At 41.7% G+C, this 27,729-nt stretch overlaps 1 protein-coding gene across 2 annotated transcripts in view; it reads left to right on the top strand.

Moving 5' to 3' along the window:
• Positions 1 to 27,729, top strand: part of MAP2K5 (mitogen-activated protein kinase kinase 5) — a 146,581-nt gene that overhangs the window by 70,393 nt on the left and 48,459 nt on the right. For both annotated transcript variants that reach the window (XM_073653460.1, XM_073653462.1), the window contains exons 10-15: positions 10,705 to 10,773; positions 10,860 to 10,941; positions 12,195 to 12,256; positions 13,398 to 13,446; positions 20,564 to 20,637; positions 22,861 to 22,911. In XM_073653460.1, the coding sequence (XP_073509561.1) occupies positions 10,705 to 10,773; positions 10,860 to 10,941; positions 12,195 to 12,256; positions 13,398 to 13,446; positions 20,564 to 20,637; positions 22,861 to 22,911 (387 nt within the window). The remainder of the gene's footprint in view (positions 1 to 10,704; positions 10,774 to 10,859; positions 10,942 to 12,194; positions 12,257 to 13,397; positions 13,447 to 20,563; positions 20,638 to 22,860; positions 22,912 to 27,729) is intronic.

Here is a 27,729-nt window from a genome sequence, read left to right on the forward strand (position 1 = left end):
AGCGTTCTGAAATTTAATTTATGCCTCCGCATATCGCGTGTCTATATTCCTCCCCCTTCTACATATAAATCTTAATTTATATGTCTGTTCTGACGGCTGCACAGATATACGAGTGCATTGTATAAGATGCTCTTCAAGACACATTGTGTATATTCTCTGTCAGCGCCAGAGGGAACTTTAGCACACAGTAAGCAATGGAAGGTTCACACTTAGAGGCTAGATTACTTCCTATCAGGTCCTCGATGCTTTTATATATATAAAATATATATATATATATATATATATATATATATATATATATATATATATATATATATATATATATATATATATAACATGAGTAGAATACTTTATTTGATGGGTGGCACAATGATTGCTACATAATCCATTAACTTCCGTTAGCTCATTGTTTCATACAGCATTACTAAAGACTTTACATAAAGTGGATGCAAAACCTTCAGAATGAATTAGTAAAGGCATATTTAAAGGGTGTTTCCCTTTAAATTTATAAAAAATAAAAAAAAACATTGGAAAATACAAGTTTTTTGGTTGCCCTCTTCTATCATTTTCTTGACTATTAGGATGACAAACCATATGGTTGATGTTAAGACATCCACTGAAGTTGCCACCGAAGGCCTCATCCACACATCAGTATTTCACGTATGAGTGCTAGCCGTTTTTTTTTTCACAGATAGCACTCGTATCTATGACAGTCTATTGGGCTATTCACATGTCCGATTTTTCTTTTTTCCTCGGACTGAGTAGTCCATGCAAAATCACGGAGACATGTCCAATATTGATCCCAGTGTTGGAGCAAAATCAGCAATGCAAGTGTATGGGTCGGTGAAAAAGTCAGACCGCACTCGAATGCCATCCGTGTGTTCTCCGTTTTTCACTGACTGATAGGAGAGTGTGGCCAGAGTGTGGCCAGAGTGTGGCCAGTTTTTCTGTGATTTGAGGGGGGAAAGGTTCTGCAGCTTCTCGTATATATCATACTGTGAAAAACAGACAGCAGGATGGCATCCAAGTACTGTTCGTTTTTTTTGTTATCCGAGACTCGTATCAATATCTACGATTTTGCATTTACCATTCGGTCAGGGGAAAAAATTGACACTTGAACTACCACATAGACTATCGTAGGTACGATTGCTATCCGTGAAAAACACAGATAGCATTTGTACCAGAAAAATGGACGTCTGAATGAGGCCTTCTTATAAAAGTAAAATTCAATGACTTTTAGCTGCAGGTGATGTTTTTTTTTATTGTAATCTTTAGAGAAATGTTTAGAAATTTCTATATTATAGTTAGACTTTATATAAAACACAACACCATGAAGGTTCTTATCTGTATTCTGCTCCAATTCAGACTATGCATGGGTGTCTGGTGTATACATATTGCTCCACCTAGTGGTGGCAATAGGCTGTAGATGCTTGCACGTGTGTGTTGGTTACTAAATAGAGTATTTCGTATATTACAAAAATACTCCAAATAATTTGGACTGCTCTCTCTATGGTTACACACGTGGTCAAAATTCTTGGTACCCCTCGTTTAATGAACGAAAAACCCACAATGGTCACATAAATAACGTGAATCTGACAAAAGTAATAATAAATTAAAAATCTATGAAAATGAACAAATGAAAGTCAGACATTGCTTTTCAACCCTGCTCCACAGAATTAAAAAAAAAAATTAAACTGATGAAATGGACAGAAATGATGGTACTCTTAATTTAATATTTTGTTGAACAACTTTTTGAGGCAATCACTGCAATCAAACGATTCCTGTAACTGTCAATGAGACTTCTGCACCTCTCGACAGGTATTTTGGTCCACTCCTCATGAGCAAACTGCTCCAGTTGTCTCGTGTTTGAAGGTTGCCTTTTCCAGATGGTACATTTCAGCTCTTTCCAAAGATGCGCACTAGGATTTAGGTCAGGGCTCATAAAAGGCCACTTCAGAATAGTCCAATGTTTTGCTCTTAGCCATTCTTGGGTGTTTTTAGCTGTGTGTTTTGGGTCATTATCCTGTTGCAAGACCCATGACCTGCGACTGAGACCAAGCTTTCTGACACTGGGCAGCACCTTTCTCTCTAGAATCCCTTGAAAGTCTTGAGATTTCATTGTACCCTGCACAGATTCAAGACACCCTGTGCCAGATGCACCAAAGCAGCCCCAGAACATAACAGAGCCTCCTCCATGTTTCACAGTAGGGACAGTGTCCTTTTCTTAATATGCTTCATTTTTCCGTCTGTAAACATAGAGCTGATGTGCCTTGCCAAAAACTTCCATTTTTGTCTCATCTGTCCATAGGACATTCTCCCAGAAGCTTTGTGGATTGTCAACAAGCCAGTCTGGCTTTTTTATGATTTTTTTTCAACAATGATGTTCTCCTTGGTCGTCTCCCATGAAGTCCACTTTGGATCAAACAACGACGGATGGTGCAATCTGACACTGATGTTCCTTGAGCTTGAAGTTCACTTTTAATCTCTTTAGAAGTCATCCTGGGCTCTTTTGTTACCATTTGTATTATCCGTCTATTTGATTTGTCATCAATTTTCCTCCTGCGGCCACGTCCAGGGAGGTTGGCCACTGTCCTGTGGATCTTAAATTTCTGAATAATATGTGCAACTGAAGTCACAGGAACATCAAGCTGCTTGGAGATGGTCTTATAACCTTTACCTTTAACATGCTTGTCTTTAATTTTCTTTCTAATCCCCTTACACAACTCTTTCCTTTGCTTCCTCTAGTCCAGTGATTTTCAACCTTTTTTGAGCCGCGGCACACTTTTTATACTTAGAAAATCCTGGGGCACACCACCAACCAAAATAGCACAAAATGACACTAAAACAGTCATATTATACATATAGTTAATAATATAGATTCTAAATTTATTTTACTCACTCAGTGTGAAACCTGGGCCTGTTTCGATAAACACAAAAGGGATATCCTGGCAGGAATGGTGGAAAGACACACACGAAGCTCTTCCTCAACAGTTCTCAGTTTCTCCCTGTTTTTAGTTTTTATCGCAGTCAAGCTTGAGAAGCCCAGCTCACATAGATATGTGGTTGAAAATGGGAGCAATGTCAAAATAGCTTTGTTGGCCAGAATGGGGAACTCCTTGGCAACAGATAACCAAAAACTGTCCAAAGGAAGATCAGCAAACTTTAGCTTTAAACCGCGATCTTGCTTCAGTTCAACGAGTTCCTCTTGCTCCTTTAAAGTCATGTCCTTTCCAGCAACGGATAATGAGCTGTATGGGTCCCTAACCCAGTCAAGGCATTCTGTGAAGGCTGAAGAGAAATAGAACGATAACTTCTCCTCAAGAGTTTTCTAATGTCTGCCAATCGCTTCGCACATTGCAGCAGTATTGTCATCATGCAGTTTCTCGGTGAGTGGGAACATCTGAAGGTTGCCACCCTGCACATGTTGTTGCCAGAGCTGCACCTTTAAACGGAATCCGTTCATTTTATCAGTGCTTGTAAGCAGGTTTTCATTTCGACCTTGCATCCGTGTGTTTAGTTCATTCAGATATTGAAATATATCAGCCAGGTATGCCAGCTTTGCACACCACTCATCACTTGCAAGCAGCTTTGAATAATCGGACCTCTCGTTTGTAAGAAATATTTAAAGTTCCTCTCGCAACTCATACACACGGGCCAGCACTTTGCCGCGTGACAGCCACCTGACCTCCGTGTGGAGAAATAAGATTTTATGTTCCGCTCCCATTTCTGTACACAAAGACGCAAATAAGCGACATCTCAAAGGTCACGTCTGCACAAAGTTCACTATGCGCACAACATCATCCAACACAGGAGCTAGATCTGCTAGTAAGGTCTTTGCAACGAGGGCCTCACGGTGCAAGAAACAGTGGGTAGCAAGAACATCTGGGTTTCTTTCTTTAACCCTACTTACAAAGCCTTTGATGCGCCCGACCATGGCTGCGGCTCCATCAGTGCAGACACCTGTGCAGTTTTCCCATGTAAGTCCACTTTTATCAAGATATTCCGATGTGACTTGGAATATTGCCTCTCCTGTTGATTTTTCTGTCAGTGCCTTGCAAAATAGGAAGTTTTCTCTAATGGCTTCACCATCCACAAAACGCACATTGGCCAACAACTGACAATGTCCACTGATATCCGACGACTCAAGTTGCAAGGCAAATTTCTTACTGATGCGCACCTTTTCCAAAACAACTGTTTCAATGTCCGCAGACAAGTCATCAATCCGTCTGGCAATTGTGTTATCAGAGAGAGGCACTTTAGCTATCTCTTTAGCTGCTTCAGTGCCAAGCATCTCATTTACAATAGCTTTACAGCTGGTAGTATTAATGTTTCTGCCACAGTGTGGGACTTTTTTGATTTAGCTATGAGTTGCCCCTTTCTCATTGTTTGTACGTAAGCGTACAAAATACTCCATCGGTTTATTTTGAACGGAAGGGTGTTTCGTTTGGAGATGGCGTTTAAGTTTGCTTGGCACCATAGCGCTATTGGAAAGCTTCTCACCACACACCAAGCACAGTGGTGTTGGTGCTGTCGCATCCCCAGTGGAAGTAAATCCAAATGAAAGATAGCTTTCACTGTATTACCTTGAGCTCACCGTCTTGTCTTTTTTCTTTTGTCGAACTCTCATACTAGGGCCTTCATTTGGGTTAGAATTGTGTCCAGGGTCCTGTTCGGCATTTGCCTTTTCCATTCTCAAATACTTCTCCATCACTGCTGAGATAGTGTGCGCAGCCACACACTAAAATAGAAGAGTATTACATTATCTGCCACACTTAAAGGACCTCTGCTAGGCATATTTCATTCCTGAGGGCTTAAAAAGCAGCTCTCGTGGTGACAAGAAGCTGATTTAAACCCCCCAAGAGTGAACTTCGCGAGCGCTGTATGTGTGTGATAATAACTTATATTACTACGGTCTGCATTTCCTGCTTGAATTGACACTAGTGACGTAGCACTCAGCTTTCTCTATAAGTAGAATAGAGCCGGCTGCCAAGTGCTACGCCACTAGAGTCAATTCAAGCAGGACATGACTGCTGAAGAACGGTACTAATATCATTAATTATTCCATACATACAACTCTCACGGAGTTCACTCTTGGGGGTTTTAAATCAGCTTCTTACCACCACAAGAGCTACTTTTTTAGCCCTCAAGAGTGAAATATGCCTGGCAGAGGTCCTTTCAATAAATTATTTATTTTAAAAAAGTGAAATAAAAAAGGATAACCCCCTCATATATTCAATCCCATGTAACCTCATAAATACAGTCCCACGTATATGAGCACATGATTATCAGCATCATATACTGTGGTGATGTGCACTGTACAGCGCCACAGTATATGGTGCTGATTATTATGTGGCTCATATACTGCAATATAAAGGGGTACAATGAGAAGTACTATGGCCATGAGGCCAGAGTACAAGTGCCAGCTCATATACTCAGCATATGAGCTGGTACTTGTAGTACTCCAGCCTCATGACTATAGTATTTCTCATTTTACATTTCTCATTGTTATATGCAGTATACTGCTGGAGTACTAAAAGTACCAGCTCATATGCTGAGTATTCTGCCAACAGTTCATATACTCAGGCAAAAGCTCATATAGTCAGCATTATTGGCGGGCATTACCTTGGCGGCGGGCAAATGCGAGAGTCTCTCCGCTCTCAGGATGACGCGCCGGCCTCGGTGACGTCATTAAGTCGCGCGAGGTTCAAAGCTTGCGCATGTGTTATTGTACACGTCTCCTACATTGTAAGAAGGCGTGACTGCGCATCGAGCTCATTGCCGGGAAACAAAACACAGGGGGCACCATAGTTTGGGGAACTTTCCCCGCGGCACACCCGACTGTGTGTCGCGGCACACCGGTTGAAAATCATTGCTCTAGTCCATGTTGAGTGTGGTACACACTATGTCACCAAACAGCACAGTGAGTATCTGTAGCTCTATATACAGGCCACTGACTGATTACAAGATTGTAGACACCTGTGATGCTAATTAGTGGACACAACTTGATTTAACATGTCCCTTTTGTCACATTATTTTCTAGGGTACCATCATTTCTGTCCAGGCCTATTTCATGAATTTATTTATTTTTTTAAATTCTGTGGACGCAGGGTTGAAAAGCAATGACTGACTTTCATTTGTTCATTTTCATAGATTTTTAATTTATTATTACTTTTGTCAGATTCAAGTTAATTCTGTGGCCATTGTGGGTTTTTCTTTCATTAAACGAGGGGTGCCAACAGTTTTGACCATGTGTGTACTTCTACTTTTCTTTAGCAATTATTTTTTCTTTTGTAATTATTCAGTATTGTGGCTTCTTTTGCACACCGACTAAAGTATATAGTGGATATCACATTTTTCATGAGTGTATTAAGTACCATGCATGAATTGTGATTATTATATCTACTCACTTCCTTATGTGGCTGACATTCCTATTAAATAATAATTGACAAATCATACACTTAGAGGTTTATTCCCATCTCCAAAATCCTATCTCAATATGTAGTAGGTGTAATACTAATGATTTTAGTAAATATCTCCAATTAGAAATGTATTCTAGTATTTCAGATTCGCTATGTCTCTTTTCTCATGTGCAGGGCATTGCAGGACCTTAGGTATCCATGGTTATGACCACTAGCAACTAGCTAACTGTCACTATATTAGTGGACGTAACCATGGATATCTAAGGTCCTGCAATGCCTGCATATGAGGAAATAGACATAGGAAATCCGAAGAACTATACTACATTTCTAATTGGAGGTATTTGCGATTATTATTATTATTATTATTACACCTACTACATATTGGGATAGGATCTTGGAGATGGGAATACCCCTTTAAGTCAAGTTAGTTTGGCTATTTGGATTTTTTGCAATGTGGAATCGGCTACATTGTTCTCTACATGCTGTAATGGAAACCCAAAAGTCAAAGAAAGTGAAAAAGAAGGAAAAAAAATTGTTTCTCTAATACGCTGGTCCAAAACTTCAGTAGGAAATGCTGAAACCCTATACCCACAGGGGGTTGTCCACAACTAGAAAAACACTTCTGCTTTTTTCCAAAAAACAGCACAACAGCTGTCCAGGGGTATTGTAGCTTGGCTCCATTAAAGGGAATTTTTCACCAGGTTTTTGTTACCCTATCTGAGAGCAGGATAATGTAGAGGCAGAGACCCTGATTTCAGCGATGTGTCACCACCTGGGCTGCTTGCTGTCATTTTGATAAAATCACTGTTTTCTCTGCTGCAGTTCTCTGTATCCTGAGTATAACCTCGCTCACACCACTGATTGGCAGCTTTTTGTGTACACTATACATGGCCTGCCAATCAGTGGTGGGGGTGGGATTATACAGAGCTCATGAATATGCTTGACTACCTGGCAGCAGGTTTACTAGTCCTTCTGCTGATAAAATAGTGATTTTATCAAAACTACACTAACCAACCCAGTAAGTGACACATCGCCAGAATCCGGGTCTTTGTCTCTACATTATGCTGCTCTTAAAACAAAGAACGAAAGAAATGAACTGGAATATAAGTTGGCGTACATGCAACGTGTAGGCACATGTTCACATTGGCCACTTAGCAGACAAAACCTTAGATAAAAACAAAGTGAACAAATACCCTGCAGTAAATACATAAATAGCAATAGTGTATGGAAATAATATAGTGTACTTAGTTAACATTATTTTTTTTTTTATCAAAACAACCAATTCCACTATGTCAAGGTGACCCTACTCAGTACAGTCCTAACCTCTAGTATTAAAACCTTACCATATGGCAAATGGCGTAAATGTGAATAGATGCCGAGCAGGACCGAGGCCCCGACTATTGGACACCCACCCATGTGGCGCTATATAAACGTAATGTCCAGCTCAAACAAAAGGGAAGCCATGCCCTTATTTGCACAGAGTGCAAAAAAACAAAAGCAAAAACTGAAAGAAATGAACTGGAACATATGTTGGTGTGCATGCAACATAAGTGCTTGTTCACACTGGCCACTAAACAGACAAAACCTAAGCTAAAAACAATATGAGCAAATACCCTGAAGTAAATACACTGTGTTCCAAATTATTATGCAAAAAGTGTTTAGGAGTGATAAGGTAAGAATTTTTTTGTTTGTCAGTTAAACTCATTGATGGTGATGTGTGTCAGGGCTCTTTATATCACTGTAAGCAATTGCAGACACCTGTGCTAATTAGTTTGGCTGGTGTGTCCAATGAAAGGCAAGACTACTTAAGAAGGCTGTCCCACATTATTAAGCAGCCTACATTTTCTGCCAAAATGGGAAAGAAAAAGGATGTGTCGGCTGCTGAGAAGCAACAAATTGTGGAGTGTTTAGGTCAAGGAATGACTACAATCAACATTGCCAAGACACTTCATCCTGATCATCGCACAATAAAGAGGTATGTAGCTGATTCACAGTACACACGTGTGTGTGCTGATGAGGGAAAATTGAGGACTCTTTCCTACAGGCAATTATGTCAGGTTAAAAGAGCAGCGGCAAAAAAGCCTCGTCATAGCAGCAGACAAGTTTTTCAAGCTGCTGGTGCCTCCAACGTCCCCCGAACAACAAGATGCAGGGTCCTTCAGAGGTTTGCAGCTGTGCGTAAGCCATCCTGTCGACCTCCTCTATCCACTGCACACAAGCAGTAACGGCTCCAGTGGGCCAAACAATACATGAAGACTGACTTCAAAACTGTTTTGTTCACCGATGAGTGCCGTGCAACGCTCGATGGTCCAGATGGATGGAGTGGAGGATGGCTGGTTGATGGACACCCCATGCAAACACGGCTACGGCGCCAACAAGGAGGAGGTGGAGTAATGTTTTGGGCTGGAATCATGGGGAGAGAGATTGTCGGCCCCTTTAGGATCCCTGAAGGGGTAAAGATGAACTCCATAATGTATGTTGAGTTTCTCAAACAGCACTTCCTGCCATGGTTCAAGAAGAAGAACTGTGCATTCCGCAGCAAGATCATTTTCATGCATGATAATGCCCCGTCTCATGCTGCACATAACACATCTGCATCTCTGGCTGCTATGGGCATAAAAGGGGACAAACTTATGGTGTGGCACCCATGCTCCCCTGACCTCAACCCCATTGAGAACCTCTGGAGCATCATCAAAAGGAGTGTCTATGATGGCGGGAAGCAGTTCACCTCTAAGCAACAGCTCTGGGATGGTATTCTGTCCTCATGCAAAACAATTGAAGCAGAAACCATCCAAAACCTGACAAATTCAATGGACGAGAGAGAAGCTCCTTTCGAACAAGGGGTCCTATGTGCAAATGTAACATCACCTAGAATAAAGTTTTGAGTTGAAAACTGTTTGATTTCAGTTTGTAATAACCTGCTGATGCTTATAATTTCAAAAATGACCATTTTTTTGTTCTTTATTAAAATGAAAAGGTTGAAAACTCTGCTGTGCATAATAATTTGGAACATGCATTTTGAGTGCAGTTTGAGTGTTTTATTTTTTTAAAAATATCCTGTTATCATAGGCAGTTTGTAGAAAAACCTTTCAATTGTACTCTAATAGTTATTTGACTGGAAAATGACAATGACTGCAATTCATATGGGTAATTTGGGAAAATCTGAGAAAATATTATTTGCATAATAATTTGGAACACAGTGTAAATAGCAATAGCGCATTAAAATAACATAGGGTGATTAGTTAACATTGTTTTGATCAAAGAAATGTAAAAGCCATCCCACCATGACAAGGTGACCCTTTGATCAAAACAATGTTAACTAATCACCCTATGTTATTTTAATGCGCTATTTCTATTTATTTACTTCAGGGTATTTGCTCATATTATCTTTATCTTAGGTTTTATTATGTTGCTTTTCGATTAGGTGGCAAAACCTGGTGCCAGATTCCCTTTAAATTGAATAGGGCTAAATTGTAATATCACATACAACCTGATGACAGGTGTGGCGATGAAAGAAGGCAGACTAGTTCTCCTAATCTCAAATAACCTTTTTAAGCTGCTCTATCCTTTAGAAAGTGGATCCAAAATCAAGCCTGATTCTTTTTTTTTTTTTTCTTAAAGCAAACTAGCCTCCTTATTTTGCTTTTTAACCCTTGTAATATAAGATTGTTGTGCTGAGGTTTTGGAGAATTGAATTCTTTTTTTTTTTTTTTTTTTTTTTTGCACAGACAGTATAGTATTTGAAATGTTTCCTTATGCATAACTACAAATTTTAGAATTATTTTAATAGTTCTGTTAAGTTTGCACTCTGTGCATTACATGCATGTGTCACGTCACGCGTGTGCTCTTGCGTACGTCACGCGTGTGCTCTTGCGTACGTCACGTGTGTGCTCTTGCGTACGTCACGCGTGTGCTCTTGCGTACGTCACGCGCACATCATGCGCGTGCTCTTGGGTACAGTGCTCTTGGGTACAGTGCACAGATTTTGTTGACCGAACGGCCAAGTACATAGCACTAGAAAGCTGTCACCTCAGTGTCTCAGACTTGTACGTTAAGTGTCAGCAGGCGTTGACGTGGTTGTACAGCTCTGTAATGTTTCTCATCACATTGTCTGACTTAATATATTTTACAAGTGCGATCATCAGTCGGCGGAGATTAGTAGGCTTGTGCCAGTGTGGGCGCACAAGTCATGGCTTGTCTGAGGTCTGGAGCGTGCCGCTGCTATCGGTGGCAGGCCGAGCACAGTATCAATCAGTGACAAGTGTTTTGTGTCTTTTCTCCGTAGGTCATCCCATTAGACATCACTGTGGAGCTGCAGAGACAGATTATGTCGGAGCTGGAGATTCTGTACAAGGTGCGTGAGCTTGGCGTCTTATGTTTTGGGAATTGTCACAGACAAAGCAGAGCGGGCTGACAATGCCATTCTTCTCTCCTTTACAGTGCGACTCTCCATACATAATCGGGTTTTATGGCGCGTTTTTTGCAGAGAATCGAATTTCTATCTGTACGGAATTTATGGATGGTGAGTTCAGATCAGTATTAATCTGACTATATGTGAGCATCCGAGAACGTCTGCGGTTCTGTGAGAAGTATATGAAGGAGGGCTAGTAATAAAATTAGAATGACGGCTATTCTTCACATCTATTTGTACTAGATCTAATTTAATAGGACAACAAGTGGTAGGAAAAAGCCTCCTAGAGCTGTTTGTATTTCTTTTCTGTTTTCAGCACCTTAAAGACTGAAGTGTAAAGACTATAATAGTTGTGATCACTGGTTGCCTTAAAGGGAACCTGACAGCTGATACATGCTGCCCGAATCACGGGCTAAATGTATCAGTCACTGGCTGTATGATCTGAGCCAGGTATGTTTGAGTCTGAAACGCAGTGGCACCTGGGGAGCCACATGGGAGACTAGTCGGGCAGGTGGGTACCTGGCTATTGCCCTGGAGAGACAGGTCTTTCCCTGCATGCGTATATATGGTGACACCTATCATTCAAGGGGAGAAGCTGCCGGGGACCCATCTGTCTGACTAGTCTCGATCCCCGGGTGCTTTTATACTATATTTTTCTCTGAAATGCCGCAGCGCTTCAGAGTCAGACATACCTGGCTGAGATCATCCCGCCATTGTCTGATGAATGCTGCCTGTGGATCGGGCAGCATGCATCCTCTGCCAGGTTCTCTTAAAAAACCACCATACACATTAGACGAATGTCGGTCGAACCTGCCGATATCAACAGGTTCGGCTGATGGTCTAATATTTTTAAAGGGGGTGCCGGCCAACTGGTCGGGAAACATGGTGATCGCACATGTCTAATTTTGTGGCTTTAGACCCCTCTTGGACCATGTGGGTTTCTTCACACAGGCAGATTCTTTGTCTAAGGCCATGTTGCCCTTAGATGTGCCACATTGCTCAGAATTGTCACAACACTCTACTTGTTGAAACCCTTGTATACCTGAAATATATAGTCAGGGGTCTCTAAAGCTGGAGTCCACAAGCCTACGGCCTCAACCATCAAACTTGCATTATTAGGGGGCCACTAAAGGTTGTCCATCTCTGATCTTGAGGAACCATGGCTATTTTTTGGTGAATAGGATCCTCAAAATTAAAGAAAGTAAACAATTCTAAATGTTCACTATAGGAGCAGCTCCTTCACCGAAACACAACATAACTAGAAATGAGACCCCTGATGTGTGATGACCTGGATGTATTGAGCATTGCACAGAACAATGTTATATGTGCACAATGTGATCGATTTTCCTTCCTCTGTCACACAGGAGGATCCCTAGATGTATACCGAAAGGTTCCTGAACAAGTCCTAGGAAGGATTTCTGTTGCAGTGAGTTTTCTATTATATAAGAATAAATGTCCATTTCTCGGGACTACGTTATTTACTGCTTTATTTTATGAGTTTATTGTTTAAAAAAAATAATTTAATTTTTGGTTGGGTCTGGAGAGTCTTACATGGGACACAGTAAGAGCGGGTGCAGACGACCTCTGCCCAAATGCCATCCGATAAAACATTGGATCGCACTCAGACCAATGTTAGTCTATGGGACCATGCACATGTCCAATTTTTTTTTCCTTGGACAGAGACTGTTTGAGGAAAAAAAAACACTTCATGCCCAAGTTTGATCCAATATTTGGGTCACACTTGGCCATGCAAGTCAATTGGAAACCTCCATTTTTCCACGCACACAGAATGGAGAAGATCAAGACATTTTTTTTCTCATCTGAGAGAGTCGTATCGCACTATGATGACGCTCTGATCAAACTTTAATCATCGTTTGATTAGAGTGTCATTTGCATAATTGTTCCGATTTTTTCCAATGACAAAAAATACACTCGTCTGCACCTAGCCTAAGTAAGATCATCCTGACAGGGCTTGTGCTCCGCAAAATAGACTCTCTGCTCTCTGCTATTAGAAAGCTGCTCAGATGTCATGAGTGTGCACCACCATTTAATCTATTTTAAGGACTAGGTGGCCAGTTTCGTGGACAATGTGCACTAAACAATTATATATTTTTCCCCCATTTTTGGATAAGCATCTTTCAAATGATAAATATGAATTTACCCTAACATAGGAGTCAACTGACTACCATTCAGTAGGACATAGATGTCTGAGAACTAGACTAGACGCAGCTCCGCTCCTATTGAGATAAATAGGATGTGAACTGTTGTACACAGTGAACAGAGCGGTGCTGTTTGGCTCCGTACACCGGGTATGCCGGAGCTGAGAACAGCTGATCAGTGGGGTGTCAGATAGTATAGGGATCAATGTAATAATCCTGGAACCCGTTATGTCAGCTTTACGCATCCACGTCTTACGTCCTGACCCTCTGGGGCTGTTGAGTTTGGGGCAGTCTGTACATCACGGTCTGTACTCGCACCGTGAAACATGATGTGTGAAGCCGTCCTTAAAATATGTACACCGGGCAAATGCTTCATAATTTTAATATTATTTCTTCTTGTTTTCCCAGGTGTTGAAAGGCCTCACATATCTCTGGAGCCTAAAGATTTTACACCGAGGTAATCCCCCTCTCCTTTCACTTGATTGTATGTGATGTATTATTTATGGCTGTGGCTGAATGATGGCGGCGAGCGAGGAGCACGGCTCCACCTGTAACAGGAAGGTCTGTAGGAGGAAGATTAGTTGGCTAATAAGTTGTCCGGTAAGGCATTACGGGGCCAGCCTCAGGGTTATGCGGCCCCTTGGGCTACAGAGTCCCAGTTGGCCCCTCTTCGATTTTAAGTTTTCCTCCTCAGCTAAAACTTTTTCATTTGTCTGTCGATAGAGTTGTATCTGGGCTTGGTTTTTTTGCGATATGAGATGTAGTATTTATCTTTATTATTTTGAAGTCTATACCATTTTCTGACTTCTTTATATTTCATTTTTTGGAAGGTGAAGTGGCTAAAAAAAAATAGCAATTTTGCCATTTTTCTATACTTTTCTATTCTAGGATTTGCCGTATGGGACAAATATTTTTATTTTATTAGTTTGGACACACACACACAATATGTTAAAAAAAAAATTGGGGGGGGTATACTTTTTTAGATTCTATGCTCTGGGAAAGGGGGGTTATTTGAACTTTTATATGCAATTTTTTATTTAAAAAAAAATTATTATTTATTTTTTTTACATTTTTAATAGTCCCCCTAGGGATTTTGAACCTGAGATTGTTTGATCGCGTGTACAAGACACTGTGGTACTGTAATATTGTAGTGTATTGTAAAATGACTGATCTATGAAGCCCAGCCACAGGCCTTGTCTGCCATGACAATGTCATCAGCAGATCCAGGTGTGTTGAAATTAGGTAGAGACTGCAAAAGGGTCCCTCCTGTTTCATTCTCGGCTTTTTGTCTGAGACCACTTGCAAGGTGAGTTTTTAGAGCTGCGCACTTGGTGTTGATGCGGTGTGGAGGCCATTGTCACCTTGGTTTGATGTCTGTGTGCTGGTGTGGTCCAGAACTGTGGGGGCTTTGCCCTGGCAGCATTGATACTCTGGGCACCTTGGTCACTCCCCATGCTGGTGTAGTGTGGTGGCAGGATCGGTCGACACACAGCACTATGCCTAACAGGTTAGCTACCCACCAAGTGGTTCACATTACATGGCAGTGGGCTTATACAATCTGATCAAAATGTTAATTTATGAACCTCATGTTCAGTTTTGAAATTTTTGCTGGCATAGGTATTGGCATAGGCGCTAGAAGAGAAACCTCCCCTTAATTTCCAACTTCTTAAATTCCGCTAAAACTTTTGACAGTAGCATCTAAGATGTTAAATTGCTCCGATCAGAACTGGCTGAATCGTGTTATTATGTAATATACTCCCTCCTATATCATGACATTGGTGACAGAGCGGTCTTTACAGACAATAGTTCGTATGAAGTCTTCTTTCCTGTGAATATTGCACACGTTCTGCTGCAAAAGCTGATGTGTTGGCAGGAAGAATGCTGCGTAAAATATGTCTGTTTTTGTTGCATTTTTGTTGTTGTGTTTTTTACATGTATTTTTGTTGTGGATTTTTTCCCCACTTATTAGTAGGGGTGAAATATGCACCAGATCTGCAAGGAAAAAATAAGCAACATGGGCATGAGATTTCATGATTTTCATTCACTTTGCTGGTACTAGGAAACCCTACGGATTTTGTGACCAAAACTGCACAGATAAAACACGAGAAAAACACAAAGTGTGCACAGGCCCTAATTTGTGGCTTGCATATACTATTCTTCCTTTAGTTTTAATTATAGTAATGTTTCATACTGTGTAGCAGACGGCCATACCACAATGCCATATTACTACATATAGCCATAGAATAATGTGCTGTCATATTTGAGTAATCATTCCTTAGGTTTCAGGTAAAGGCCATTTACGTGAAGCTTTTATCGTTAAGATCAGAACAATTATGCGCATTCATAATCCTAATTGCACCTTATAAATCAACAGAGCAGTCCACGATGAACGATAAAATATCTTTTATTGTTGGGGTAATTGATTGTCGCACATAAAAAGTAGAATGATCAAACACACACGTATGGAGAGAGGTCATCTCATGAAATAAATGTAATGAAATCTTGGGGTAGGTTCACATTTATATGCACAGTTGTACAACCAAGATAATACTGCCATATAATGCCCAATTCATATGCAGTATCCAAAATCAATTCCCTTCCAGAACTTTCCTAGTACTTTGGGATGTGGGTAGGTGTCCAGTACCATGATGATTAGCTGATTGTCGATGGTGTGGCATATATTTTTCACTGCTTGTGTGACCTCTCCTGAATTGTATCTCCATGCAATGCTCTGCAGCCTATCAATCTCTGGTATATATTTTTCACTCCTCTACGTTTTTTAATCCATGATACTTAAAGGTCATCACACTTACTTTAAGAGTTTATGATCCATGCCGAGTTTGCTAGTCTGTTTTTTTTTTTTTTTTTTCCCTGCACTTTATGGTCTCCTGTTGTCTTTTAAGCTAGTGATTGATTGTTAATGAGTTAAATCTGTGTAGATCTAAGCAGATACGTCCCTATATATTGAGACTTAGTTAAGGGGCAGCATTTATGCGGGGGCATTTATGCATATAGCATTTATGCATACTTTATCGAAGTGCCATAATTTATCAAAGTGCCCTGGCAGTTAGAAAATGGCAGTTGGCCAGGGCAGGAGACAGGTAAGACATGCAAGACAAACAAACAAACTTGCTTCCAGGTCATCTTTTTGGCAAACAGTATTCACCATTTGTATCTGTGCCATTTATACTCTGGTTGCTACAATCATCCACATTCACCGTTCTCCCACAAATGCGGCACACTTCATCCATATTAATCCCTCACTCCTCTCTTCTCCTATGTACAGTTGTCATGCTCTTTTCACAATGTTATACCACGCAGATCCATTCATTCCCACCATACAACGCAGGAAACGCTCTCACAAATCACTCAATCATCTGCTCACTCTCTGTATCTTCCTTCTATTAGTCGCAGGTGATATTTCTCCCAACCCAGGACCCTCCAGTAATAATAACACTAACTCTTTCCCTGTTACATTCAGAAACCCTGCTAATCTCATTAATATTTCCTGCATATCTTCTGTCTCATTCAACTGTGCCCTTTGGAATGCGCGCTCAGCATGTAATAAACTCTCTTACATCCATGACTTTTTCCTCTCGAATTCCCTCAACCTTCTGGCTCTCACTGAAACCTGGATCCAGCAGTCGGACACCACCGCCGCTGCTGCTCTCTCCTATGGTGGCCTACACTTCTCTCATACTCCGAGACCTGACAACAGATCAGGTGAAGGTGTTGGTCTGCTTCTTTCAACAAAATGTACTTTTCAGGTTATCCCCCTGTACCCTCCCTTATCTTCCCTTCTTTTGAGGCCCACACAGTCAGACTCTACCGGCCCTTCTCCCTGCGAGTGGCGGTTGTCTTTCGCCCTCCAGGTCCCCCCCGTCAATTCCTGGATCACTTTGCTGCCTGGCTTCCAAATTTTCTATCCTGTGACATCCCCACGATAATCATGGGAGACTTTAACATCCCAATTGGCGATCCTCTTTCCCCATCTGCCACGCATCTTTTATCACTAACCTCCTCCTTCGGCCTTTCACAGCTTGCTAATTCTCCTACACATGAGGATGGGAACACATTGGACCTGATCTTCTCCCGGCTTTGCTCAGTATATGACTTTACTAACTCTCCCCTTCCACTCTCTGACCATAATCTTCTTTCATTCTCTATCAAGAACTGTGACTCTACTCAAGACACTCCCACCGTCCACACTTATAGAAATTTACGCGCCGTTAACACCAAGAAATTTATAAAAAGGTTGCAATCATCATTGGCCCCAATCTCCTCCCTCTCATGTCCCGACTCTGCATTGAAGCATTATAACAAAATAATGCTATGCGCCCTGGATGAAGCCGCACCTCCTACACAAAGAAAAATTCGGCATAGACGGCGACAACCCTGGCACACGCCTCAAACACGTCTTCTCCAGAGGTACTCCAGGTGCGCTGAACGGCTGTGGAGAAAATCAAATCTGCCCGAAGATTTCCTCCACTATAAATTTATGCTGAAAACCTATAACTCTGCCCTTCACCTCTCCAAACAAACCTACTTTAACAACCTCCTAATCTCACTTTCCAATAATCCTAAACGACTCTTTGACACGTTTCATTCTCTCCTCAATCAAACAACACAGGCCCCGACCACCGACCTCAGCGCTGACGATCTGGCCAATTATTTCAAAGAAAAAATTGACCATATCCGACGGGAAATTTTCTCCCAATCCCCAAATGTTATGCATGCTCTCCCCCGCCACATTGTATCTTGCTCATTTTCTGACTTCGAACCAGTCACGGAAGATGAAGTGATCAGGCTCCTTGCATCTTCTCGCCCTACCACCTGCACCAGTGACCCTATTCCCTCACATCTCCTTCAGTCCCTTGCTCCAGCTGTCACCACTCACCTAACTAAAATTTTCAACCTTTCCCTCTCATCTGGTATCTTTCCCTCTTCTTTTAAACACGCCAGCATACAACCATTACTTAAAAAACCATCCCTCGACCAGAACTGCACGGCCAACTACAGACCTGTTTCCAATCTTCCCTTTATCTCTAAACTCCTGGAACGCCTGGTCCATTCCCGTCTAATCCGCTATCTCTCAGACAACTCTCTTCTTGACCCTTTACAATCTGGTTTCTGCTCTTTACATTCTACTGAAATTGCCCTCACTAAAGTCTCTAATGATCTACTAACAGCTAAATCTAATGGTCACTACTCCCTGCTGATTCTCCTGGATCTCTCTGCAGCATTCGACACAGTGGATCACCAGCTCCTCCTCACTATGCTCCGCACTATTGGCCTCAAGGTCACTGTTCTCTCCTGGTTCTCCTCCTATCTCTCTGACCGCTCCTTCTCTGTGTCTTTTGCCGGCTCCTCCTCCTCCCTACTTCCCCTTACTGTCGGGGTTCCTCAAGGATCAGTCCTAGGCCCCCTTCTTTTCTCCTTATACACCGCTCCTATTGGACAAACAATCAGTAGATTCGGTTTTCAGTACTATTTCTATGCTGATGACACCCAATTATACACCTCTGCTCCGGACATCACCTCTGCATTACTACAAAAGACCAGTGATTGTCTTTCTGCTGTGTCTAACATCATGTCCTCCCTCTGCCTAAAACTGAATCTGTCAAAATCTGAACTACTCGTCTTTCCTCCCTCCACTAACCTACCTGTGCCCAATATTGCCATCTCCGTTTGTGGCTCAACCATTGCTCCCCAGCTACAAGCCCGCTGTCTTGGGGTCATTTTTGATTCAGATCTTTCTTTCACTCCTCACATCAAATCACTCGCTCGTTCATGTCATTTACACCTCAAAAACATCACAAGAATCAGGACTTTTCTCACCTTTGACTCAGCAAAAACTCTTACTGTAGCTCTTATTCATTCTCGTCTTGACTATTGCAACGCTCTACTAATCGGTCTCCCTCTTACTAAACTCTCCCCTCTCCAATCCATCCTGAACGCAGCAGCCAGGATCATATTCCTCGCCAACCGCTACTCCGATGCCTCTTCCCTGTGCCAGTCATTGCACTGGTTACCCATCCAATATAGAGTTCAATTTAAACTTATCACGCTTATCCACAAAGCGCTCCATGCTTCAGTACCCCCCTACATCTCCTCCCTTGTCTCAGTCTACCACCCTACACGTGCCCTCCGTTCTGCAAATGACTTAAAACTAAAATCCTTCATAATCCGAACTTCCCACTCCCGTCTCCAAGATTTCTCGCGTGCTGCGCCAATTCTTTGGAATGCACTACCCAGGACAGTTCGATTAATTCCCAATACCCACAGTTTCAAGCGAACCCTAAAAACACATTTCTTTAGACTGGCGTATCGCCTAAACACACTCTGTCCGTCCCAGTTTTCCCCCATATTAAAATCTAATTCAACTTCGGGTTCATACCAACCATGCACATAATAGCCTCTGTCAGGACTGCACACATACTGGCTGGCGACCAGTCCATGTATTATTATTTATCCTATTCAGTATATCAAGGCTGCATAATACAATATATGTACTTTTTACCTTTTGTGTCTCCCCCACTTCCTCATAGACTGTAAGCTCGCGAGCAGGGCCCTCACTCCTTTCGATATGAGATATGCTTATTCTATATTGTCTGTATATGTCCCCCCTAAAATTTGTAAAGTGCTGCGGAATATGTTGGCGCGATAAAAATAAAAACTTATTATTATTATTATTCAGGTTCATTCTGTAGTGGATGTGCCAAATGTATTAATGGGATATCCTAAGGAATATCCTGGAATATCAAAGTCTCGGATATCCCCCATATAATACTATCATATAGTTTTCCCATAATTCTGCAAATCCGTTTTCAAAAGTACTTCGCCGTATGCAGCGAAATAATATTGAGGGGTTCTTTTTAGTTTGCTCTTGGAGTTTCCCCATTTTTTTTCTCCGCCTAAAACTGAACTTGACCACACATTAATTTAGACGTTAAATTATCCCATATCACTAGGACATGCCAACAGTGTGATTGATGCAGCGCAAACCACTAATACCCTAACTGATTAAAATAACTTTTAAAGAGCTTTATTAGACCTAGTGCACGACCGGCAGAGATTAAAGTCGTTGTGCAGGTCTAGGGCATGTGTTAGGGGTATGCAAGAGTGTTCCTTTCCTTACGTGGTCAAAACCAGTTTTATGGGGTGGAAGACTGGGCAATAGCTATTTTTAAGGTGACTACTGAAAATGAGAGCCTCAAGAGCAAATTACAAATACCTGGTATTATTTTGCAATACTTAGTGGTATTATTTGAAAATTGGTGTTCGGTATTATGTGGTAACTCTATGGCAGTACTATGTGGGCTATTTAAAGGGGATATCAAGTATTGGTATCACATGTCCTCTGTTAGTGTCGCAAGTCTGAGGATTCAACTAAATATTATTGTGGGTTTACCTTCGCCTTTAGTTTATACCTCTGATCACTGATCCTGGACTTCATATTGCAGAATTATATGCTAGTGTCTTATCTTGTCTACTTACATTTACAGTCTGTTATTTAATGCCTATATACATGATTTGGTTTAGATCATCACTAATCCATCCATTCTGTGTTTTAGACGTGAAGCCTTCCAATATGCTGGTGAACACCCGTGGCCAGGTGAAGCTGTGTGACTTTGGAGTTAGTATACAGGTAAGTCACCTGTAGGCCTGCGACTTAAGACCTCCACGGTGTGATCATATCTCTCCTGTCACACATTACTGTACACCGAGTCTTTATACCACTGGACATTACGGGCCTCTGCAGCAGGTGAGGGGTTAAAGTGAGTAACAGATGATGTGGTAATTACTAATGGGATTGCGGCCTGATTAATATGCGTTCTGGGGAGTTAGGAGAAGATCGGTTCTGTCCGCACAAAAGAATGAGCCGGGGGGAGGCTTCCAGGGGAGACTGTTATCAAAAATAATAATAATTAATAAAAATGAATGTTGAGCAAAACAAAGACTGTGAGGTCTGGGCAAGACCCTCCTCCCAAATTGTAATTAATTTCCATCTCTAGACCTCCCCAGAGAGTACCCATCAGGTTGACCCCTGACCTTGCTGTCATGTCACTTTGAATAGGCTCCTTCACTCCCCCGTACTCGGCTAGAGAGCACAGGACTCAGGGGGCCAGCAGCTATTCTGTGTGGCCCCACCTGCTGCACCGCCATCCGCACAGGCTGCGGCATTGTGTGGCTCTAGCTGTCTGTTTCTATCTCCTGCACATCGGGTATTTGTGGCCGTCCATCGCTTTGGAGCATTTTGACTCCTCTTTGTGCATTGCTACCATAAGTGTCTGACATTTAGGAATGGCAGCGTTACAAGGGAATTCGGCCTAAATATACACTAATCGGCCATAACATTACATCCACCAACAGGTGAAGGGAATAATGCGGATCATCTTGTTACAATGACACCTGTTAAGGGTTGGGATATGTTAGGCAGCAAGTGGACAGTCGGTTCTTGTATATGTTGGAAGGAAGAGAAATAGGCAAGTTTAAAGAGTGGGGAAGAATAGAGTCCAGCTCCGGTTTTCTATTCATACCAATAAAGAAGAGTTTTGTATTTCCGTGGAGCCCGATTCCTCTTTCTTTAAAGTTTAAAGAGTACCTACCACCAAGCTGGGGTTGTCCTTTGTATCTAATAAAAAAAAGTGGTGGGCAGCCCCACATGGGTTGTTTTTGTAAACCGATGATAAATAACCCTATTTTCCTCCAAACCCCTAACCCTAATGTCCTGTGACCCTCGCTCGGAGTGGGCCGGTGACCCTCGCTCGGAGTGGGCCGGTGACCCTCGCTCGGAGTGGGCCGGTGACCCTCGCTCGGAGTGGGCCTGTGACCCTCGCAGTCGCGCTCCACCCTCGCAGTCATCCAGTGATCCTCAGTCTCGGGCTGATCTGCCCTTTCAGCTGCTCTGTTTACACAGACCGACCTGCATCACAATTCAACAACCAATTGGGTCCTTTAATAGTCTATTTACACAGGCAGACCGCAGTGAACCATCTGTCATAGATCGCTCAGTGAGCGTAGGCTGCCATAGTTCTCGGCAGTTTACACAGCATGATGCACCGCCGAGAACTATTATATTTTTGCTGAACAAAACATAATTTCGCCCAATGAAGGAGCATCTTACTCGTTCATCGGCCAATCAGCAGCCTGTTTACACTGAAAGATTATCATGAAACGAGCGTAATGAACGTTCATTCAAAATTATCTATAAATGTAACTGCAGCCCAAGTTTCTCTTCTCGAACTTCATTTACCTTTTTCTATTTTAATAAAGGATTGGAATGGAGCCATACAAAGCAAACAATTCCTTTTAAATAATTTTACCTATGGTTTATCTGCGGTGTCATTCTAGTCACACGTCTCGGTTTTCCTTATGATCACCTCCGGCTATAATTAGACATTATATTACTCCATTCCTCCGACTTCTTTGCCCAAATTTTTATGCAGAAATGTTTCTTGGTAAAGTAAAATGTAGAGTAATGCCACATTTGTAAGTAACCGTTGTAGATCTCATCTTTGAGTCATAAGCACTTCTCTATGTTCTTGTAAATGATGCTTTGTACATTATGTTTCCGTGAATTGTACTGTACCGGAGAATGCCGATACTTATAGCAGGCCAGGGGTTTGTCTAAATGGGAGCTTCAGCATCACTAACAATCGCTTTGCTCACACATCGGAGTGGAAGCAATAAGTGTAATCATTTTCTGTTTAATGCCTGCAGATAAAAGCACTCTATATATTTTTTATTCTGTCTTTTATGTCATCACTCTATTTCCTTCTCCTTTTGTTTGATGAGTGGATTAAATGAGAAATAATTGCCCGTTTTATGCTATTGTTGGTTTAACACCATCATTCCCTTTCTGTCCTAGCTGGTGAATTCTATCGCCAAAACCTATGTGGGCACAAACGCTTATATGGCGGTAAGTTAGACAGGTATATTATTGTGATTATATGATAATTTGTGCATATAAATTGACTGTAAAATTGTATCCTAATGCTAGTGTTTATGATCCAGATGTGTGTGTATGTGTATATGCATATATATGTATGTGTATATATATATATATATATATATATATATATATATATATATATATATATATATACAGTACAGACCGAAAGTTTGGACACACCTTCTCATTTAAAGATTTTTCTGTATTTTCATGACTTTGAAAATTGTACATTCACACTGAGGGCATTAATTAGAGAGGCAACACAGAGACCAAAGGTAACCCTGTAGGAGCAGCAGCATTCCCAAACATATACTGGAGTGTCTGTCTATACGACCACAATAAGCCGCACAGTCCATGCAGGTGACCTTTATTGGAGAGTGGGCAGAAGAAAGCCTTTATTTACACACACAAATTGTAAGGCTTGTTTCGAGTTTGCCAAAGCACATGTGGGAAACTCCCCAAATGTATGGAGAAAGGTTCTGTGGTCAGATGAGACTAAAATTGAACATTTTGTTTACCAAGGTAAACGCTATGTCTGGCGCCAAACCAACATTGCTCATCACCCAAAGAACACCATCCTCCTCACAGTGAAACATAGTGGAGGCAGCATCATGCTGTGGGGATGTTATTCGGCAGGAGGGATAGGGAAAACGGTCCAAATTGAGGTGGAGATGGATGATGCGAAATACAGAGTTATTCTTGAGCAAAACCTGTTAGTCTGTCACTGATTTGAGACTTGGATGGAAGTTGACCGTCCAACAAGACAATGACCCAAATCATACTGCTAAAGTAACACAGCAACACTCGAGTGGTTTAAGGGAAAATGTGAAAATGTATTTGAGTGGCCTAGTCAAAGCCCACACTTTAATCCAATTGAGAATCTGTGGTCAGACTTGAAGATTGCTGTTCACCGGAGGAAACAATCGAACTTGAAGGAGATGGAGTAGTTTTGCCTGAGGAATGGGCAAAAATCGCAGTGGAAAGCTCATAGAGACTTATCCAAAGCGACTTGCAGCTGTAATTGCATATAAGGAGGCTCTACAAAGTGCTGACTTTAGGAGGGGTGAATAGTTATGCACACTGAAGTTTTCAGTTATTTTGGTCCTATTTATTGTTTGCTTCACAGTAAAAATAAAACCAAATGTTCACAGTTGTGGGCATGTTCTTTACATGAACTTATGCAAATCCTCAAAAAAAAGTGAACTTCCAGGTTGTGAGGTAGGAAAACACAAAAAATGCCAAGGGGGGGTGAATACTTTCGCAAGCCACTGTGTATATAGATTTCATGTCGATGGCACCTTTAGAAATATATTTACTTAGAAAATTGGTGACGTGTTCAATATTTATTTCACCCACTATACATGTATATACACACATACATATTATAGTGCGTCCTATTTTGGCACTCTTACTTCTATAGGGAGCATAGGACTCCTGTGTTCCTCAAAGCAGCAGATCTAATCCACACATTTAGTGGGACAGTAATTAATTTGAGGGTCTGTTTGATGACATGAAGGGAGATCCCAGTTGGGTATTAAACTGATTGGCAGATGAAGGGGACATCCATCTGCTAATTGGAAAAGAGGATTAGATCCAACACACTGGGCACATCTATCCTGTATTCTCTAGATGTGAAAAAAGTGTCTACTTTAACCATATACTTGCAGTTCAGTTTTGGATGAAATCTTAAAAGGAATTGCCAGCACTCCTGACATGTTAATTTTAATAAAGACTTGTACTTCCCATAAAATAATAATTTTGAAGCACCTTATATTGTTCCTCTGTTATTCTTCTTACACTTTTATGAATGCATTGTCAACTATAATGTAGAATGTAAGCCCCCAAGGCCAGGACCCTCTCCGCTCTGTACCCGTCTGTCATTGTTAGTTTGTTCACCGCATTTTGTATTAGTGTTTTGTATGTAACCCCTTCTCATGTATAGCACCATGGAATCAATGCTGCTCTAAAAATTAATAATAATAATTAGGCATTAAAACTCACTTTGTCAAAGAGGTTTGTCCCTTCCTTTCTAGTGTGTGCAGTCCTTTATAATCCTTCTATAGCAGCAGAGATACCCAGTAGCATTATAGGAAATGGAGGCAAGTCTTTGTCTCTCTTGTCTGTTACTTATGCCTGTATGCAATTTGAGAGGTGGGATATCAGTTCAGGGTAGGCAGGCTATCATACAATAGCAGAAGCAATGCATGTTGGGAGGTTCCAGCACCTATGGTGCAGGCAGAATGCTGATTAAGAAATACCCACCCAAAATGTGGAGTTGGTAAGAACACAAGAATTGGGACAGTGCAGAAATGCATTAGACTGTTTGAAACCCCAAACAGTTTTAACTTATGGGGGGATACGGCCAGCAAGACCATTCATGCTTTTCTCGAGGTTTAGTAGGAAAAGACAGGTATTCGTTAAAATCAGAAACATGTTAAAATTACTTTCCATAATATTATTGTTTTCCTTGAACCTGTGCTGTACTGCATTACAATCCAATGGATAAAAAATGAGTTACAGGGCAGCCCCCATTGAAAGTGGCCACCCACAGCACCTTTTGAAATGATCGCCCATCTGTATACAGTACAGGTGCCAGTGATCCTTTTTTAGTCCACAGCTAAGGTTGGAGGTTTAGGCACCTGGAGCTTGTGTTCTTTGCAAGGTTTCTGCAACACTATTAGTTTGTTGAGCTTGCAGAAACTCCTGCTGTATAGGCACACGTTTGCTTTTAACTCCAGTGTCACTTTATTACCGGTTGAGTAAAAAGATTTGATTTTGATAGATCCAGAACCAGGGTTGTGAGTTAGAATCCTCCGCAGTTCCTAGGTGAGCGGCTGCGAGAGGGAGCACTGGGATATTCAGCACATTAGGGTCCCAAGTTGTGACTCTTACTTACTGTTCCTTCCCCTCACAAGCACTGACCTGGATAACCACACAGAACACACTCAGCTGGCACTAATTTCTGAGTTTGTTTTCTTGTATGGAGGCCCCCGGGTTATGAGGCTCCGAGAGGAAGTGTCAGGCAGCCAGGTGCATTAAGAGCACAGCGCGGATCTCCGTCAGGGGAGTGCTCCGATCTTAACTCTCTTACACTTTCCTGACCTTCACACAAAGGAAATGTCTCAGAGTGATCTCAGACCTTGGCCGAGTAACATTCAAAGGCTAAAAAATGATGTTATTATTATTACTTGGGCACCAGAAAGCATTGCATACATCTCAGAACATCAGCTACCATGGTGGTGAGTTATATAGCGACTAGGGCCCACGTGGACAGCAGTGCCCTGAATATGTGGTCGCTATACCCGATGACTGGGCTATTTTTGAATCATCTAATCAATTTCCATTAGGTAGACCTGATGACCCTTGTATAACGCCAAGCCTTTAGTCTGAAAGCGTTACATAATATTGCAGCCTGTATTCTGCTGACCTCTCGGTAGAATAGTCCAGCGGGTGAGCGTAGGGTCTGCGCTCTGCAGAGGTGCGGCTGAGATGTTGCCACTTCATGAAAGTTAACTAAAAAATAAAGTTGCATTCTGTAGTGCTATACCATGTAAATATGAAATATTTGAATTGCATTACTGCTCTAGATAATAGGAAAAAATAAAGTTACTTAGCGCATAATTTGGCCAATTCATGCATGCCCAGTAGCCAACGACAAGGCGATCGCCTTTTGCTGTGAGCCTAACCTAATGTGAATCTTCTCCTAGGCTTCATGAAAGTTGTCGTAACTTTCAGCTGTATTATTCGTTATAAGTTGTTAAAGTTGTATGCTTTTTTGTTAATGGCCTCTTGGCTTCTGCATAACTGTGCTTTACAATTGGGTAATTGGATTCCTGCTGCTGTAGTCTGACATCCAGTCCTCACATGGCAGCTGGTCTTTGCTTCTGCATCCAGGATCCTAGGTGGTGTTGGTGCTTGCTAGGCCCCAAAACGTCTTGATCTTATCTGAGTATTAGTACATGGCCAGCAGCGCTGAGGATGCCCATCACAAAAGTGAAGACTGGCTGCCATGCAGACCATGACTGGGTGCCGGACCTCGTCAGCATCAAAAGAGTTGTTCTTCTCTGAAGTGGAGTCATTAACAATAAGCAAGCAATTTGCAATTTTTAATATTACAGCTGAATGCGGACTTTCAGCCTCACCTCGACACATGCTAGCTAAGTCACGAGTCCCTACTATAAAGGGGTAGGGAGCATTTTTATTATCATTGTTTTTTTTGAAAAGTGTTAAAGGGTTTGTCCTCTACTCGGACAACCCCTTCTTAATCCCTATGTATCTCCCCAGTAAAATAATAACACTTATACTCCCCTCCGGTGCCGGCGCCGTTAAAGTGGTGTCAGCACTAGCTCTCCCGGGGATCGTGTGACATTGTTCTGTCACACGATCCCTACGGCCAATCGACGCTGGCTTCACTCTTCTCTCTTATGGACATAATTGACATCTGGGGGGAAGTGAGGGCTGCAGCTGCTTTCTCACTTTCTTTGGATGTCTTGAATTGTTCCAAGGAGGGGAGAGTGAATCCAGCACTGATTGGCCACTCTCCCTGGGAGAACCAGTTCTTACACCCATGGAATGGCGCTGATACCGGGGGTGAGTATAAGTGTTATTATTTTACGTGGGGGAAACAGGGATTCAGAAGGGGTTGTCAGAGTAGTGGACAACCCCTTTAAACTTGTTACCATCAGTTTTGGCACAACCTACATTTACGTTCTGTGATTCTTGACAGCATTTTCAAAATTCAGTTTTTATTGAAAGGTTATATAATTTTCAATTACAAAAATGCAA

This window comes from Phyllobates terribilis, unplaced genomic scaffold (genome assembly GCF_046119375.1).
Source record: "Phyllobates terribilis strain yellow unplaced genomic scaffold, ASM4611937v1 Scaffold_11__3_contigs__length_659146591, whole genome shotgun sequence".
Classification (NCBI taxonomy): Eukaryota; Metazoa; Chordata; class Amphibia; order Anura; family Dendrobatidae; genus Phyllobates; species Phyllobates terribilis.